This window comes from Mytilus trossulus, chromosome 1, assembly GCF_036588685.1.
Source record: "Mytilus trossulus isolate FHL-02 chromosome 1, PNRI_Mtr1.1.1.hap1, whole genome shotgun sequence".
NCBI lineage: Eukaryota > Metazoa > Mollusca > Bivalvia > Mytilida > Mytilidae > Mytilus > Mytilus trossulus.
In genome coordinates this window covers 88,125,916-88,146,585 of record NC_086373.1, presented here as the reverse complement: position 1 = coordinate 88,146,585, position 20,670 = coordinate 88,125,916, and the positions used below count along the sequence as shown (strand labels likewise).

At 31.6% G+C, this 20,670-nt stretch overlaps 1 protein-coding gene across 2 annotated transcripts; it reads right to left on the bottom strand.

Annotated features, from left to right (window-relative positions):
- Positions 1-2,881: 2,881 nt before the first annotated feature.
- On the bottom strand, positions 2,882-18,835 carry LOC134688514 (translation initiation factor eIF2 assembly protein-like). 2 transcript variants are annotated; one of them, XM_063549294.1, is made up of 12 exons: positions 18,564-18,835; positions 15,677-15,745; positions 14,610-14,664; positions 10,479-10,520; positions 9,194-9,289; positions 7,772-7,878; positions 7,276-7,409; positions 6,655-6,777; positions 5,649-5,677; positions 5,024-5,143; positions 4,176-4,310; positions 2,882-3,414 (listed from the first exon to the last, which is right to left on the bottom strand). In XM_063549294.1, exons 1-12 carry the CDS (start codon positions 18,635-18,637, stop codon positions 3,346-3,348), a joined length of 1,053 nt encoding a protein of 350 aa, XP_063405364.1. In that variant the 5' UTR covers positions 18,638-18,835; the 3' UTR covers positions 2,882-3,345. The 2 variants fall into 2 exon arrangements, with proteins under 2 accessions (XP_063405364.1, XP_063405372.1); XM_063549302.1 differs by lacking the exon at positions 14,610-14,664 and adding an exon at positions 14,282-14,336.
- Between the last annotated feature and the right edge of the window lie 1,835 nt (positions 18,836-20,670).

Genomic DNA, 20,670 nt, shown 5'->3' with positions numbered 1-20,670 from the left:
GTTGAGGATGAGAGTCATTTTTTAATCGAATGCTCACTTCATAATAATTTGAGGGAGGAACTCTTTCACAATATTTCTAGCACATGCAAGAACTTTAAAAAGTAAGATAAATATGATAAATTTTCGATGTTAACACAAGAAAACTTTACTATTATTGGGAGGGAGGGGGATGATGATTACATTGTTAGATCTTTTGAATTGTATAGTACATGTCTTGATACCGACTATTATTTGATATCAATGTGTTAGTTGCTTTTTTGTATATTGTCTTGGTAACTGAGGCTTATAGTGCTATAAAGATAATTATATCAAGTATTGTAATGTCTTAATGTCAGGAATATTGACCCAATCATAAGACCGCAGCTTTGAAAAAGTGGGGGTATACTGTTTTATATCTGTCTGTCCATCCGTCAGTTCGTCCGCCCGTCCCATAAATATTTTCGTTGCATCTTTTTCAGGAACTACATTACAAGGATTTCTGAAAGGTTTATTGAAGTTGGCTATGTCGTGTGATGCGTTTTCAAATTCATTACTCATTACATGACAGCCAAGTTGAAAATTGTCGTCACATTTTTCTCAGAAACTACAATTCAATGATTCACAACTCAAACATTTCCCGTTTAACGAAATGTTTGGGTGGGGGTATCACCAGCAGCTCGTACCCTCAATGGTTGTTCTTGAATTATATGTTCTTTAAAGAGCCTTAAGTTTGGAAAATGACATATTCTTTTCTGGTATATTCTATATACAGATTTCGAATTGAGTATATAGAAAGTATTCGAACAACCTAAGCCTTATTTTATATATACGGAATTATTTCTTAAAATATGTTACTACATATCTAGACGTAATATAATACAGACAGACACATTTTATTTTCACCTGATACCCTGGTACTGACTTGTTAAATGTCGGACTTATGGGTTGTCGGAGTATTGGGCTGTCGGATCAATGGGTTGTCGGACTATTGGGCTGTCGGACTAATGGGCTGTCGGAATAATGGCGTGTAACGTCTACGGCTAGCATTATTTTTATGCCCGATTCAAACCTTGGAATTTTCTAGAACGTTAAAATATAAGGCTAACCAAGTTCGTAGTTTCTGCAAAATAGGTTGACCGATACGAAGGGCTGAAAATATGGAGTGCAAGACTTTGAAAAGAGGGTACTTGTATGTATATATATAGAAGTATTGCCCTGCGAAATAGTCACAAACAAACCCCTCAAGTTGTTGCTACGATTATGTAACATACAGAACTGTGTTACTCTCTGTATACATCGTTATCATCCCCAATCAATGGGATCGCTTTTGACCTGTCGTGTCCGAGTATAGAGTACGTACATCCTGAAATGCACAGTCTCAACTCCTCTTACGGCATTGGTTTTACTTCAGTATGGGGAGAAGTCCAGCCATCTCGATGCCATTTTAATGCAGGATAACAAAAACGAACTAGGGCTTCATTTATTATTATTCGACAAACAGGGCTGTTCATCCATCTCTTTCTCTCTGTTTGGCCACACACTGGCACAACATTCTTGTCAATTGAGAAATTCAGAATAAAACAAATTTGTAATCACAATATTTAGTAAGACAATTTTCCAATGCACATTTAAGTTAAGACATGTCCAGATCGAATCTAAAATGTTCGAAAATATATAAAATACTCCCTTATTTCAGTCAGATTATATCTATTGTGACTGAGCATGTATTAATACCCCTCAATTCGGTCAGATCAATGACAGAGTCCATCAAAGATTGAATTTTCCATATAGACAACATTCAATATATTTTTTACAATTAGAAAAGAGAGTTTCACAGAAACTCAGTTATCTATTCACACATTCATGAATGTTTCAAAATTTGTAAATTGCAAAGGGAAAAACTCCTAGACAGGACAAACTGTAGTACTCCCTCAGTAAATGGAAAGCACATGGTATATAAATAGTGTGGGTTCTGACAATTACATTGACCTCGCTTCAATACATATGTTTCTGTACCTTAAAAAATGTTCTATCACTAAAGTTTGGTTAGGTTAGGATAAAGCTTGTCCCACTTTGCAAAAACTAAAAAAATGAAAACTAGGGAGTTAAACACTTTCTGTCACTCTAAAAAGTACTGTTAGCTAAATAAGGTTAACATTTTTGGTAGAGATTAAATTGAAGCCAAATAAACATTTCATCAGACCTTGACTTTTGACTTTGAAACCTTTATATCAATAGTGCTTTTCCTTCTCTCAGTGAAAAACATTAATCAAGGTTTGGTCAAGATCATATATGGATCAAAAGACAAAATCTTGGAGTTTATAACTGTTGAATACTGAGAAGCACATCATCATCTTAGCCCACTGACCATTCATCTTTTGTGGGTTTTCTTTTCTTAGGACAAACAATTTTCATTTAACTTTAATAAAGAAAAAAAACAGCATTATTGTCTACGTTAGAAAAAAACCATGCAGGAACAAGATTTTTTTAAATGGTGGTTATATTTTAAAATCTTTGAAAATGATGCATGTTTATATGTAAGAAAGGTCGATGCTTGTTAGATATGGCAATCATTAATTTAATTATTATTTACACATAAAATGTCTGTTTAAAAAAACCATTTATTTCTCAATATGAGTAAAAAAAATTGTATTCTCCCATCAGAATGTTTTTTATTATCAGACCACATAAATAATTTCCTTGTACAAAACCTCTTTCCTGGACGTACTCTGTATTATCTATTATCCATAGTAATTTCCTTGTATTAAACCTCTTTCCTGGACGTACCCTTTATTATCTATTGTCCATAGTAATTTCCTTGTACAAAACTCTTTCCTGACTGTACCCTTTAAGATCTGTTATCTAAATTTCCTGTTTTCAGGGAGCAAGGAAGAGAATGATACACATTAGAAAAATTGTTTATTAAAGTAACAATAAATTCCATACATTATTCATGTTTATATATATAATAAACAATGTGGTGTTAAATGAAGGAAAGAGAAAAAATAGAGTTTCATATAAACAAATACAAGAAATTCCACGTTTACTAATTTCCTAGCATTTATAAAGAAGTCGCAATCCAAATGCTCCAATCGTTTCATAAAATGTTTACCATTTTTTATTCATAAACAAGCCTAAAATAAAGCGATATAAATAATAGAAGAACAGAAAACTGACAGAAATTTCAACCGTTATCTCTTAAATTATACATTAAAAGTGCACTGCCATATGAAACATTTTCTTATAACTTGGATTTTGTATATTCGGATATCTAAGCTGATGGATGATTCTGTACAACTTCTTTCAGGTGACCAATGATATATGTGTTATATGACATGAATGATAGACCAGCCATTCTGTACAATATCAATTTGTTGGTGTTGTACTGGTGTCCTCTTCGTCATCGGATGATTCTTCATTCTGTGTTTGTACTTTCTGTAGAAAAAAAGTAACAATACTAAATTTAGTTATTGATTACAATAGAAAATGAAGGTTTTAATAATTGACCATCACATTGCATTAATAACTATATTTAGGTATAGGTTAAAATAATAGATGCTCATTTCAATTTATTATAAGCTGCAATAGTAGCTGAAATTTGAGGGGAATATTTTTTTCCATAAATATTTGGGTTTCTCTGTATTTAAGGGGTAAAAAACACCTAAGGGAGTTAACTCTTTAAAAAACAGTGGACAGTTCTATTCACATATAATTAGTAAAAAGAATCAAGCTTCTCAATGATAAAAATTGGTGTTTGTCAATTTGCTATACATCCAATGAAATTGCTCCTATAAATTGAGTGGTTAAGATTTCTTGAAAATATAATATTTTTGTCAACAGGTCAAGTTAATATTTTGTCCATATTTTATGAAAACTGAACAAGCCAAATCTTTTTTATTCAAAGTGTTAGGTACCTTGTCTAGTATGAGCCGCTGTACATTTACTTAGTAACTAACGTCACTAACGTTACCAATTGTTTACGTAACGTTGCCTTGTGCGCAACACCGCATAACTTGAATACAATTTGATATGAACACAAAGCCTTTTATTACTAACCCTCAAGCGAAGTACTAACCACAAGATACATGATATTTACCTCATTAAACTAGGGTTTTACAGCATATGTTTTTTAATGTCTTAAAATATCTTATAAGTGAATACATGACTATATCCAAATCGAAAAAGTTTTGACTTACCAGTTTCAGTAAATCCATAAGTTTGTAAGGATCTTGACCAGTAGCTAGATCAATAATATCTCTAGGAACACCACATGTTGCATATGGACTTGGCTGTACACCTTCTGGTCTGGCTACACATCTAAATGCTGGAAACTGTTAATAATTTTTTTTAAATTATAGATCACAATTTAATATAGTGAAAACTACTCAATTGTTTAAACATAAGTCAACCTAAATGCTGGCAACTGTAAATGAAAATTTGTTTTTTTATAAATCACGATTTGATACAGTGAAAAACCCTCAATTGTCAACGAGATTTATCATATATATTAAATGTAAAAACAGGGGTAAATGTTCTAAACAACTTCTTAATGGGAGGTGCAAATCTTCAATATCTGTGCCAACTTTCTGTGAAGTTTGCAAGGATCTGCATTGAAAAAAACCTGATTACACTAAATTTGGTATTTTTTTTTGTAAATTTTGCTGAAAATAACTTACAATTCACATTTGGAAAAATGAAAATAGATTCTCAAACAATTCCATACAGAGTACAACTTTAATATTTGTGCAAGCTTTATATGAAGATTTTGGTATCTGCTGTAAAGATTCATGGAGGAATAGATTAGAATAGATCGTTTTTGATGCGTTTTGTTATTTGATTTTGCCATGTGGTTATAGACTTCGGAATTGATTTTTCTCTAAGTTCGGTATTTTTGTAATTTTACTTTTTACATTAAAATTATTGCCCAATTTTCCTTGCATACCACTTAACATTTTCTGATTTAAAGCATGTTTTGCACAGACTATAACCTAGCTAACATCAAGTCTCACTCCAGTTAGTACTACACCCCTCCCCAGTATCTTACATCAACACTATCAGTACCAGTGCTCTCTAAAGATTCAGCCTCCTCTAATTCTTTCCATGTAAACATTAAACTATCTGTTACACTACCAAATGGATTGAAATCAATCAGCAATAATTTCCCCTACAAAAAAAAGATTAAGTTTAACACAATATGATACAAGTTTTCCAATACCTGAATTATTTAAAGTCAATAAACTTTTAATTGAGGTCAAGATCAAAGTCAAATGAAAAAAATCACTACTTTAATACCTTTGGAAATTGTTAAATTCAGGTTTTGGTATGGAAAGTCACAAAAACCTTTCAGAACAGAAATGAGAATAGCAGATACCCGGTATACAAATGTTTCCTGTTCAAGTTTGGTGATCCTGTCAAAGGGTGATATGGACAACAGAAGAGATCCATATGTTTCCCTACAGCTTCAGTGCAAGAAGACACACTAATTCGTCATCCATTTAAATCTGAATTTCCATACAAAATTGTTTTTTTTTAAATTGATATGAATGCTAAAGTGTAAATAGTGTTTTAGTGCTTTATCAAAACTTACTAACAGATTGGAAAAATATGTTTGAAAGACCACTGATACTAGTAATTCAGTATAAAATAACTTAATTCCCCAAAATACATACCTTGTCTCTTCTATACACATCAAAACTATCTGCAATATATATAATTGAATTATTTATTTTTATTTGCACCCTTGTAATATTTATTTTTTTAACGTGTCCCAAAAATTGCCAATATAGACCTATGATATATGTTTTTATAAAAATTGGACAATAATTGTACATGTGAGAGCACTTACAATACCAGACAAATGAACAGATTCTAGTATTTCTATCTGTCCGTCACAAAGCATTGTGTGAGGGGGACAACTTAAAGATGGGTTATATTGTAATAAGTGTAGCTGAATTCAAAGATACACAATCTACATCAAACAGAATTTAGGTGGTCCAAACACCTTTACTCAAATTAAATTGGTTCCTTAATTTCCATAAAATTATGACCACAATATAAACATTTTAAAAAATCTTGAACCACACACTTAATCAGGAAAATTTCATTGGATAGATAACAGTTTGGCAAACAATAATTTTGATCATTGAGAAGCCTAATATTACCTAAAATATAGTATGTGATTAAGATGTTTAGCTGATTTTACAGAGTTATCTCCCTGTATGGTTTTTGTGCTACCTTATTAGAACAAAAATTAAAAAAGAAGAGAATTTCATAATATTTTATATATTCCATTTTAGGAGTTTTTACAGGATTTTCTTCACATGTTCAATAATCAGTTTTTAATTGAATGAGAAATCACTGTGTTTCAGTACAAGTAATTTTATAATAACTAGTCATCAATAATAATTATAGATGATCTATGCTTTTTAAAACAAAATGGTGTTTCTTGGCTGCAATCTCATCAAAGGGCATTCTTGAGTTTGAAAGATCATAGATGTTCTGTTAACACAGTTTTACTCGGTAACATCAATGACCTCATCATGTTCTCTCTAATTGGCTGAGAAAAAAACATTATCAGCCAAATAAAATGATAAGAAAAATTATCACAAAAAAGATCAACATGAAATTCAGTAAAATATACTTTACACAACAACAGTGCATTATATCGATACTTACAATTTGAACACGAAAATTTTGGTGATACCATATGGTAGAAAAATGACTTAATATCTGCAACAATATCTTCTCTCTGATCCATAATATGTTCATAGTATATTGAGTGATGACGTTGAGAAATAGCTGTAAAGCAATAAATAAACTGTTAACACAGAGACATGGCTAGCCTGTTGTTTTATTTGATTGTAAAATTCAAAGCTGGAAAACTTGAAATTTAAACAACTTTATTTTTTTTTATTTATTTTTTTTTATTCTTATTTTTATTATTCAAGGAAACTATGCAAAACATTCAAAGACACCAGACAATGACTGAGGAGACAGGGCTTTAAAATTGCCATTGAGATTTTTTTTGTGCTGTTAAAAGTAGCTGCATCTTTGATTCATACCCACATCTCCTTGTCTTCTAATAATATTCAGAAATGTTTGTGTTTATTAAGTATTATGGTTGTTTAACAATTGACAAAAATGTAATTTTATTTTGTTTTCAGGAAATAGTGCATACAGCTATCTGTAATGCTTTCAAAATTTAAAATTAGTTTTTGATATGCCAAACTATCAAGTTGTAATTTTCGCAATAATAAAACATTGCAAAATTTCTGAATTTACATTTTATTTCCTTACCTAATAACTGGTTATTTCTGACATAACACCTAAATTCTGCTGCAGGATTTAAATCTTGCCATTGTCTGAGGATTAAATGATATTTTACTGTTATATCACTACTGTCTTCATCATAATCTTCACATTTACAAAATCTGAAAAAAATCAAACAGACACGTATAAAACTTTCCTCTAACAGAAAAAAAAAAAATCCTCGGAAATGAAATGATGCCAGTACACTGTTTTACAGACAGACTTATTTTTTTCTGTTATCTATATTATTATGACTGAGTTATCAAATTATCTTTCTCTTAAATTTGTTCCTTATATATGGAATGCAGTGAGACAGAGTACATTTAAATATAACATGTACAAGAGAATATAAAAATATGATTGTTAAAAAAAAACTGAAATGCTTTCAAAAGACATTTTAAAAAAAAAATAAGTGTGGCACTACATGCATCTATTTTATCCTTGCTGAATTAATTTTTATGATATCAATCTTTAAAATACTTACGGTTGTGTTAAATCATGTGTGATGAACTCTGAACTTTTTAGCAAGAGGTATATATCACTAGGACATGTACACTTCAATGTTTTATCAAATGATATCCAAGTAGCATCCTGAAAACATAACTAAATATGTTAGACATATAGATTCCACAACTGCATCAAGTGTATTACGATATTTCTACGCTCGAGACAGTTAAATTTTAATATTTGAAGCATGAGGCTTGCTGAGCTTTTAAATAATTAAAATATAACTTTTGAGAGTGGAGAAATACCTTAATATATGAGTTACAGTAGTGGAATCTATTTCTCTAATAATTTTTATCCTTCCTTTTCAAAGATTTGAGGAAAGTTGTGTACTTTTGATGTGACATCATCGGGCATGGTTGTCTTTTTTCATGAAGGCACAATAAGAAACTTCACAAGAAAATTCAACGTCACAATTAAATTTCAACCTATCATTTGCCGCAAAAAAAAATTCACTAGAGAGGAGAAGTATTTTTCTCACACTGGTCAGGAAATGTGAAAATAACACAAAAGTTAGAGAAATACAAATAAACTTTTTATTCAGATATTATAAAGTATTTGTTCATTCCATTTTACAGCAAACTTAAGAGTATTCTATAAATATTTTTTTTTTTTTTCAATAAAACCAGTATGGTTTTCATATCCTTTTTCCTTTGCATTTCTAACAAAATTCCTTCATTTGATTTTTCCGGTCAGTTTGTAGTTGATCTTAAGCTTTAACAAACCAAGCAGACAAAATATCCCATTTTTTACATGGTGAGTAGAAACTCTCCTTTTTCATTCTATATCTCCCCCACATGATTTTAATTGGTTTCTTTTAGTGTCAATCTCCTTGTTTTTAACTTTATCAATATATGAGCTTCAATTTGATAACTTTTCTTTTAACAAAAAAAAACCACTTGGATTTTTCAATTATATATTTAATTTGAGCAAAAGTTTCTGAAATTATAAGGCACTTGAAATAATACATGTATGAATCATCTATTATAATACATTTTTCCATTGGGCTAGCCCCATGGGCTTTTTGCCATGTTACAATTTGATATCAGAGAATTTTGCGAGTTCAGAAAGAAAGAAACAAAACACAGAAAATAGCACTTATTAATACTAGTAGTACATATAATTTTGAGTTTCTATATCAACTTGAATTTTTATTTCTGAATAAATTTTTCATGATTCCTTCTCAAAAGACAATGATATAATTGATCCTTATGTTTTTCCCCAGCTGGATGTGTTAGCCTACAAAATGAATGCTTTTTCAATGAATAGTATATTGTTTTTCTCACTATTTTAATTGAATGATTAATTGGTTTGTGTTTGCTTTATGCTGCCTCTTCACAAAAAGGCTACATCACAGCAACTTACTATCTTAATTTTATCATTTACATTGGTATACTTATACCTGTGGAGAACTCCAATTTAACTTAGGAAAGACTCTTCCACCACATGATTTTATCTTGTTTTTAATAGTTGTTTCAAATTCAGGAAAACTAGGCTCCTACAATAAAAGAGATAACTGTTTAATATTGATCAACATCAAAGTAAAAAAACTTTAAAGAAAAACATTTCATACAAAAACAATGGCGAGAATATAAAAGATGAATTGATAATCTTTCAGATATACCTTGCTCTTTATTTTGATGATTGGTTTATATGATTCTTAATTATGTGCCTGTTGGACAATAATAGACAATACTTTATTAATAAACCTCAGACACATAGGTGTACAAGAGGACATCATATATACACGTATACACATGTTTATACTCAATACATTCACACTAAACATAATAATGCTACATACATGAGAGAATATAGCAAATGTCAATTTACAAACTACCATAACTTTCAACTAAAAACCAACATAAATCACAAGTATCGTGTAAGAATTTTTTAAAATATTGCTAAGTTTTTGTAAAGTTCTACATGACAAAATGTTAAAAGCTGTTTCAATTTGTACTCCGTTGGATTTGCAGTATAATATTGTGGAATATATTTATTTCTAAGCAGTTTTATTTCCTGTTTTTGACATTTAAAAAGATAATGAAATTCATCCCCTATTCCATTTCCACAAAGATGACAAATTCGTGCATTTTTTGGAATTCCGGACCATCTTCCCGTTTCTACAGGAATTTTTAAATTTGAACATCTCAGTTTTGCCATATAAATCCTGTGACATAGCTTCAACTTTATCAAATAGGTTTCCAAACGAAATTCCTCTTTATAAAATGAATAAAATGCACCTCTTGAAGAGTTATTCATTTGTGAAAACCAATGTTGGATGAATTGATCAATCAGTTTTTGTGTTGGAAGTGAGGAGTATGTATTTCAGTTGTTCAAAATTGTAAATAGTAATATGTACTTTATTAAGAGAGAGTTAAACAAAGGTAGTTACAACAAAATTGTCTGAATTTTTGTTTTGTTTTATAGTTTTTCACATAATCAGGCTGTTGGTTTCCTCTTTGAATTTTTTCAAATTTTTTCATTTTGGCGTTATGTTGAAGGCCATTTGATGAACAATGCTTGTTTAACATCTACAACTTTTAGTTTATGTGGAAGTTGTCTCATAGGCATTCACACCACATCTCCTTTTGTTTTTGTATGACCATATCTGCAATGATCTATAATTTACTTGTATTAAAATAAACATGATAAAAGGTGATCTCTAATAATCAGTAGATACAAACCTCTGCTATTGGTCCACCATCATCATCCCAGTCAACATCAATCTATTCAATCAAAGCATCTGATTTTAATAATGACAAAACATGCACCGTTACATGAATAACCAAAGTTTTACTACTACATTAACTTTAAAAAAATAAACAAAAGAAAACACTTTAATTACTGTTCTTCATTACAAAGTCGTACTGACAGTGAGGTTTTCTGCATGATGATACACATACATCTGATTGCAATTTCAAGACATACCTTAGCTTTTGTTTGAGTAGAACTATTAGCTAGTGTCAATCATGCTACACCTCACTGCAAAAAACTTACTGATATTTTTTATGTCAACTTAAATTTATAGAGAGTAAAATAAAATCTAATTATTCATATGTAATTTGTAGTTATTCATACGTAATTTGTAGTTATTCATATGTAATTTGTAGTTATTCATATGTAATTTGTAGTTATTCATATGTAATTTGTAGTTATTCATACGTAATTTGTAGTTATTCATACTAATTTATATTACAATTCAACTTACTGGTAATGACTAAAGATAAAGCATTAAACTCACTATGTTGCCTTACTTATCCCTTTGTTCTAATTTTTAGAGAACTTTCTTATTTTAGTAATGAAAAGTAAAATCACTGCGGAAAGTCCATAATCACATGGCAAAATCAAATAACTAAACGCATCAAAAACGAATGGACAAGAACTGTCATATTCCTGACTTGGTACAGGCATTTTCAAATGTAGAAAATGGTGGATTAAACCTGGTTCTATAGCGCTAACCCTCTCACTTCAATGACAGTCAATGAGTTAAGTTGGTTAGTTATTGCATTGGCATCATTTGTGAGAATTTTTTAAACTACTATCAAAGAACTGGTTATTAACTTTTGTAATAAAGCTTATGAAAATAATGGTATTAATTATTTTTGGAGTGTTAAAAATTCTTTAGAGGTTTTAGATAAAATACATGCTTTCAATGGTCCTTACAATTCTGTTGACAGTTATGATTTTTCTACTCTGTACACTACACTTCCACACAATCTTATAAAGAAAAAGTTTTTGTATTTGATAAAATGGTCTTTCGAAAAATCTCATTGTAATTTTATTTGCTGTAACTCGTTTAAGGCCTTTTCTGTAACGAAAAAGGAAAGTATGCTAGATACACTTACTGGAAATGTGAGGATATGATTGAAGCTTTAAACTTTCTGCTTGATAACATTTATGTACGTTTCGGCGATAAAGTGTATCGTCAGGTAGTAGGTATTCCTATGGGCACCAACTGTGCCCCTTTAATAGCAGATTTATTTCTATATTGCTATGAATCTCAGTTTATGACCAAACTCAGTAAAGACCCATCATTGTTACATTTGGTTGATACATTCAAAAATACCTACAATTATCTGGATGATATTTTTTCGTTGAATAATCCAGAGTTCTCTAAATATACTTCAGAAATTTACCCAAACGAACTTACTTTAACTAAATCTAACATAAACAGCAGCAGTTGTCCTTTTCTAGATTTAGACATTTCAATTTCCAACGGGAAACTTCACACTAAAATTTACGACAAAAGAGACGATTTTTCATTTCCTATTGTTATTTTTTCCTTTTTTAGACGGCGATGTGCCTTTGGCTCCATCATACGGTGTTTATATATCGCAACTCGTTCGGTTTGCCCGTGTGTGTTCTGATGTCATAGATTTTAACGAACGTAATCAATGCATCACTGGTAAATTGTTGTGTCAGGGATTTCGATACCATAAATTACTTAAAACTTTTACTAAATTCTTTCATAGATACAAAGATTTGATTAGTAAATTTGGCTATACCTGTAGAAAGCTTATTAAAAATGGTATTTCTCATCCTAAATTTTATGGTAATATTGTACTTAAGGAGGATCGAGGGTATACAAATTTAAGAAAATATTAAACATTTGTTTTTCATTACAAATTTTATTTGTAACCTTTTGTAGTTGTAACTTTATCTTATGGTACAAAAATTATTCAAAACAATCATTCGTGTTGGCCCCAGATGACTTTTAAAATATATACATCAGTGACAAAGTTCCAAAATTATCTCCCTTTGGTGGAAAAATGCCATTTTTTGCTTTAAAATTGAAATATCTTTTTCAACTCATCGGTGACCTATATTTTTTTATATAATTTTCATATAAGCTGTACTTAAACTAAATTATTGTAAAATTTGGGCGATTTCTGTAATAAATTTCTTTTTTTATTTCGATATTAACTTTATTTCTCCTATTACTTCAACAGAAAAAACCCACTTTTACAAAAATGTATGCTTCCTGTGAAGGCAGATTGTGAGCGCAAATGAACGGTGACCCCAATTTTTATTTTATTTTTCTATTAACTATAAGATAAAGTTCATTTGTAGAAAAATATAGAGAAATCCTATATAAAATGATTTAGACCCGCGAACCCCCTTAAAGCGAGGAAATCACTATGTGATCCTTGTAAAATCATCGAACCTTTAAACAAACTTATAAGAGTTATCGTACCAATATTGTAATTAGATCTCTGAATATAGTTCACATTGGCACTAATATTGATTTTGTCATTAGCAAATTAAAACATAACTAAGTTTCATTATCTTTTGAGGCGAGATGTATAGGGGACACAGCCACATTAACTTTTATTTCTATAGAAGTCGCTCTTCACTGTACTACTACCTGTCGATACATTTATTTTTGGCATTGCACAAGTCATGTCTTCTTTGACTATAAATGACGTTAAAATACTAAATCCCTGTGATTTGTTTTAGTCGATTTAAGTCTCTGATGCATGATTTTTTACTATTAATTGGCTTTGGCTTTTAACTAGCTGTCAGTAACTGCGAGTACTCTCAAATCGTATTGTCTTGTTAATTCGACCTGTTGATACTGTTTATAATGCTTTTTTGTCATTTTTTATTTATATGGATCTTGTCTGTATACCAGCTTTGATTATTTGTAATATCTTCAATTTTTCACTTATTCTTACAACATTTGTATAAACTTCAAGATTATAAAAAAACGTTTTTTTTCTAAAGTGAACATTGATTGGTTAAATATTTCTCAGTGTGTTTGAATTTGTTTGTTAGCCTTTTGGTCATGAATGTTTGTCTCTAATATTTAATTAACTGTGCATTTGTATTCAGATATCGCAGATCAAATTTATTCGTTCATTGTGTAATCATACGTTTTTTGATTGAGTTAAGTCTGCCAATTGATATTTTATCGTATGTTTTTCTATGTTGTGATGTTATGCTATTGTTTCAGAAAATTGTTATTGACCTTAATACAAAATAATCAATAGCTTACCTCTTCTCCTCTCACATTATCTTCATTACTTTCCTGTGCGCTGGCTGTTATTGACCTTAATACAAAATAATCAATAGCTTACCTCTTCTCCTCCCACATTATCTTCATTACTTTCCTGTGCGCTGGCTGTTATTGACCTTCATACAAAATAATCAATAGCTTACCTCTTCTCCTCCCACATTGTCTTCAGTACTTTCCTGTGCACTGGCTGTTATTAACCTTAATACAAAATAATCAATAGCTTACCTCTTCTCCTCCCACATTGTCTTCATGACTTTCCTGTGCGCTGGCTGTTATTGACCTTAATACAAAATAATCAATAGCTTACCTCTTCTCCTCCAACATTGTCTTCATTACTTTCCTGTGTGCTGGCTGTTATTGACCTTAATACAAAATAATCAATAGCTTACCTCTTCTCCTCTCACATTATCTTCATTACTTTCCTGTGCGCTGGCTGTTATTGACCTTAATACAAAATAATCAATAGCTTACCTCTTCTCCTCCCACATTGTCTTCATTACTTTCCTGTGCGCTGGCTGTTATTGACCTTAATACAAAATAATCAATAGCTTACCTCTTCTCCTCCCACATTGTCTTCATTACTTTCCTGTGTGCTGGCTGTTATTGACCTTAATACAAAATAATCAATAGCTTACCTCTTCTCCTCTCACATTATCTTCATTACTTTCCTGTGCACTGGCTGTTATTGACCTTAATACAAAATAATCAATAGCTTACCTCTTCTCCTCCCACATTGTCTTCAGTACTTTCCTGTGCGCTGGCTGTTATTGACCTTAATACAAAATAATCAATAGCTTACCTCTTCACCTCCCACATTGTCTTCATTACTTTCCTGTGCGCTGGCTGTTATTGACCTTAATACAAAATAATCAATAGCTTATTTGGATGGGCATTCTGTTACTTACAATCTACATGTATATTATTCATCAAGTGAATTACAGAATATATAAAACTGCTTAATTCTTTTTTTATCTTAAATAGAGCAATATTATTTATACCATCAAATTAACACAATGGATGTGTTATGATTAATATTTGGCATAGGTAAATTGTAACTGTGAACATAATTAGATCACCCAGTCACAATCTGTATGTGCCAGACTAGGTCTGTAATTCAGAGGTTGCCATTTGTTGCTGTGTAAATTGTATTACAAAATGAACAAGAACTAACTATATAGTTGTCCTGTCAGTCTGTACTAATTTTGAGGACTGTGTTTTGTATATAAATCAAGTTGTTGATTTCCTTGTTTGAATTGTTCACATTTTGTTGAGTTGGGGCCTTTTACAGCTAGCTATGTAGTATGGGTTTTACTCATTGTTGAAGATGACTTTTGTACTTCCAAACATCTATTCCATCTACTGTCCCAGGTCAAGGGAGGGTTGGGATTCCGCTCACATGTTTAACCCTGCCACAATATGCATGCATGTGCCTGTCCTGAGCCTGTAATTCAGTGGTTGTTGTTTTTTGATGTGTTATATAATTGTTTTTCATTCATTTTTTGTACATAAATTAGGCTGTTTGTCTCGTTTGAATTGTTTTACTTTTGTAATTTTGGGGCCTTTTATAGCTTACTATGGGATGAGTGCTTTGATAATTGTTGAAGGTTGTATGTTCTTGTGTGGAGAGTTGTCTCATTGACAATCATAACACATCTTCTTTCCAATATCTATCCTTGGGTTTTTTTAAAACTGGTAAATATTTTTCATTTCAATTGAACCTTTCAAATGAGTGTTATTTTTGTTATTTCAAAAACTGCCATTTTTTTTGGTAAAAAGTTCTTTAACTTATATACATAGCTGATGACAATATAAATTATATAATATATAATATATTTACAATTAAATCAAACTAATAAGATTACTTACTCTGCTGGGAGAACAATTCCATCAGCATGAAGATAATCAATGAATTCTTGAGGGAGTGGAATCATGTAGCTAAAATATAAATATACCATAAAGACCATTTTTCTATACTGGTAGTATGAATTACTGTACTTTTTCCCTGGTTATTCAGTGACTTATTCACACTTCAAAGGGATACTTGAAAACTACTGTAGGTTGGGTATATTATCATTACAGCCAAGAAAAGTGCAATAAAGATATTTTTTGAAAGAAAAATTCTTTTTTTTCATATTTTTTGCCTGTTATTTGATAATGCAGTCTGAAACTTTGAAGATATTAAGAAATAATGCAAAAATAGAAAATATATGTGTGCGTTATTTTTACTTTAAAAAAAAAAATCATGAAAAATCATGAAAAAAAGCAGAGAAATAAATGTAGTACTCAATTTTGTAGAACAATAATTAATGTAATAATGGAGCTTCCAATGTTAATGCACATGTAACATTGTTGGTAGGATTTCATAGCAAGATTTCTTAAGATCACACATTTGAAAAGACAATGTTGACAACTTATTGAAAATTCTGTGTAGTTTGTTTGAATTTGTCAAAAGACTTTTTTAAGAGGCAAAAAAATTCTGGTTAAGTTTGTATTAATATCATTTGTTTGATATGTTTGAACTTTTGGCCTTGCCATTTGAATATTATAAGGGACTGCTGGTTTTGATATTTCCTTGGAGTTCAGTATTTTTTTTAATTTTACTATAAGTTTAGAATTTTAGTGTGGCATTTAAGACATTTTCTATCAAATACTGCTTTAGGTCAACTGCCTTTTTTTACCACTGTACATTGTAAATCATATATAAAATTCAAATCATGATCCTAAGAACCAATAGATATTGCCCTTAAAAAAATTATAGAGTGTAGTACTGTGTTTATTGATAATAAAGTAATTTTGAGATATATGTCAACAATTATGAAAATTTTACAATGCTGCCAGTCATCTGCAAAATGATTGAGTTTATTCTTCATCAAAAAGTATACCACTACAGAGCACTCAACAGAGAGGTTACACATGGAACTATGCACATTTCAACTCATCATTTGATTGAATTTAAGAGATGGTCAATTTCTTTTTTTCCAAATACAACTACATGTATCATCATATGTTCCCTAGGTAAAGTTTATCAGTTCTCACATTTGTTTTGAATTTGGGAGTTTAATATACCATATATAGACATCACAAATGTCCCCATGAAATTCAGACTTCACAAAAGAAAACAACTAACACCAAAACAGAAAAGTGATTGTTGTATGACGTCAATAAACTCATCATACATACCAGGACTAAATTTTGTATATTCATCAGACACACGTTTCGTCTACAAAAGAATCATCAGTGACCCTCTAATCCAAAAAAGTTAAAAAGGCCAAATAAAGTATGAAGTTGAAGAGCATTGAGGACCAAAATTCCTAAAAGTTTTGCCAAATACAGCTAAGGTAATCTATGCCTGAGGTGGAAAAGCCTTAGTATTTTAAAATTTCTAAATTTTGTAAACATAATTTATAAGTATAACTATATCAATGATAATTCATGTCAGCACAAAAAGTGCTGACTACTGGGCTTGTGATACCCTCAGGAAAATAAATCTCCAACAGCAGTGGCATTGACCCTGTGGTAGTAAATAAACTCATCATAGATATCAGGACTAAATTTTGCATATACGCCAGACGCGCGTTTCGTCTTCAAAAGAATCATCAGTGACGCTCGAATCCAAAAAAGTTAAAAAGGCCAAATAAAGTACGAAGTTGAAGAGCATTGAGGACCAAAATTCCGAAAAGTATTGCCAAATCCAGCTAAGGTTATCTATGCCTGAGGTAGAAAAGCCTTAGTATTTCAAAAATTCTAAATTTTGTAAACATATAATTTATAAGTAATACTATATCAATGATAATTCATGTCAGCACAAAAAGTGCTGACTACTGGGCTTGTTAATTTCTGATACCCTCAGGGAAATAATTCTCCACCAGCAGTGGCATCGACTCAGTGGTAGAAAATAAACTAATCATAGATACCAGGACTAAATTTTGTATATATACGCCAGACGTGCGTTTCATCTACATTTGTACAAAAGACTCATCAGTGACGCTCGAATCCAAAAAAGTTAAAAAAGGCCAAATAAAGTACGAAGTTGAAGAGCATGGAGGACCCAATTCCTTAAAAGTTTTGCCGAATCCATATTTCAACTGGCACAGATTCTTAGGTCTTTAGTTGAAGTCGTGGTCTAGTGGTTAAGACTGATGGCTAGTGCTGAAGGTCCCTAGTTTGATTGTCACTAGGGGTGCTAAAAATATCAGTACACCAGAAGGGTAATTTTGACCCTCTCAAACACATATCTGGTACCTAGACCGGAGTTTAAACTAGAATGGGTACTTTGTTGTCCCCTACTTTGACCTGGAGATCAATCTTCTGATATCTCTGGTTTGTCTGTTTCCAACCGAGTGGCCAGGTGGTTCTCTCCGAGTACTTGGGCTTCCTCCACCATAATAACAGACTTCCCAGTGTCCTAGCACTCCCTTTGTGTTGGGTGGGGATTGATTGTCCTTGTAAAAATCATTGTCGTATAAATATACGTTAGTCACACATCTCCATTAATTCCAATAGGGAGTGTTCATGGATGCCACTGTACCCTCGCAGCTTTCAATGGGTTCTTTGGATATCAGAGGCATTTACCAGAACATACATACACACAACCTAAGCAGAATTTCAAATATACACCACATTCATCAGGAGTATACATGTATCTGGGTACCTGGTTTGCATTAAAACCTGTATCATGATTAATCAAGCTTGTGCTTTTATTTAGTGTTCAAAAGTATGTGTACTTTTTCATATTGCTACAATTTTAATTTACCTCTTTATTGTTATATCCTTAAATTTATTATACCAAGAGGGAAAACTACATTGTAAAACTTCATCAACCTTCATGATTGGATCGGATTAAATACAAAATAAATTTCAATATACTATTGAGAAAGGAAATTTATAAAGTTTTCTGTAATGCAGATACTCTCAACAAATAAATAGCCGATACACCATAAAATGATGCAAGACAGTTGAATTTTTGAAACACATTTTCGTTTGTTGTTATTGCATCATGTTCCTAATGTAAACAACAGAGGTGTTCCGATTGGTGGCGATACTAAATTTAGTCGAATGACGGAATAGGTTTGTTTTTATAATTTAAAAACCAGTAATTACTTGGCTGAAATTCGTCTGCAAATTTGACTGGATAGCCTTAAGGTATAAAATGTAAATAAATTTGTAAGTGAGTGAAACCTGCTCACACTGTTATATTATATCCTTATTATTTGATTTAGATTGTTCGAGTTAGACGTTAAATTTTCAGTTAGAGAAATTCGTAATTTTGAGTTAGATAGTTTTTGAACACAATGGCCGATCGCCCTAGAAGAGAGGGAGCGGGACATAACTACAAAAGCTTAGCAGAGTATGGGCTTCCAGGTGTAGGTGAAGTCGAAGCCGAAGTAAAACCCAAAACTCCAAGCAGCGCCCGTAGAAGGTTAGAGGCCGCACAACTGTTAGACAGATCGTTCAACGAGGAAGACGAGAGTGATGAAGAGCAGCGATGTTTTCGCTTGTTCTCATGTTCTTATCGATGGTAGGCGTAGTAAATATTGTAAAACTAAAAACGAAGAGAAGGATAAAAGATCTGATGAATTATCGAATAAAATTTTAGAGGAGTGTACTATTTGTTCTGATTTGATTTCTGATATGCATTGGTTGCCTATTCAGGATAAATTTATCTCAGATCACGAAATTATTTTTAGCTCGAATATGTATAATTATGAAGGTGTTCGCATACCATTGGATACTCATTTGAATATTGATTTTTTCAAAATTATGCTCTCGGATTACCATGACAGAGATATATGCGCTTTACTAGAGTTTGGATTTCCTGTTGGTTATGATTATAAAAAACATATGCATGGTGCTTCTTGTACGGTACAAAATCATAAAGGGGCGATACAATTTTCGAATGACATTGATAAATATCTTCGAAAAGAAATAGAAAAAAAGGCCTTATTGGGTCCTTTTCATTCGAACCCATTTTCTCACGAAATCATCATTTCACCTCTGAACAGCGTTCCTAAAAAAGATACTGTGGAAAGACGTGTTATTCTGGATCTTAGTACTCATGGAGGTGGGGGTGTCAATGGTGGTATAAACAAGGATTTATATTTAGGTGAAGAAGTTCATTTAAAGTATCCAAACGTTGATGCTTTGGTTGAAATTATTAAAAGCAAGGGTCCTGGTTGCCTTTGTTTCAAACGGGATTTGAGTCGTGCTTACCGCCAAATAAATATAGATCCACACGATGTTCATTTAGTAGGGTACCGCTGGAGAGACCATTTGTATTTTGACCGTGTGTTATCTATGGGTCTATGTTCAGCAGCGCAAATTTGCCAACGTTTTACCAATGCAGTCGCATATATATTTAGATTAACAGGTTTTGACATTATTAACTATCTTGACGATTTCGCGGGTGCAGAAACGTCTGAAAACGCCTTTATAGCTTTTAAGGAGCTGGAAACTTTATTTTTGTCTTGTGGTATAGAGGAATCTACTCATAAGGCCTTCTCACCATCTCATAGAATGGAATTTTTAGGTATTATTTGCGATACAGTCAAGTTAACTTTAGAAATCCCTGACGATAAATTAAAGGATATTCGAAGTATTCTTGGATCGTGGGAGGGTAGACAATCAGCTAAACTAAGGGATATACAGTCCCTTATAGGGAAATTGAACTTTTTAGCAACTTGTGTGCGTCCTGGAAGGGTCTTCATGTCTCGTTTACTTAACTGGTTACGTGAGGTATATAACAGAAAGGGTTACATTTCTATTCCGTCGAGCATTATCAAAGATATCGTATGGTGGCAAAAGTTCGTCCCGTTATATAATGGCATCTCTATGATGTCGTTGGAAGAGTGGTCTAAACCAGA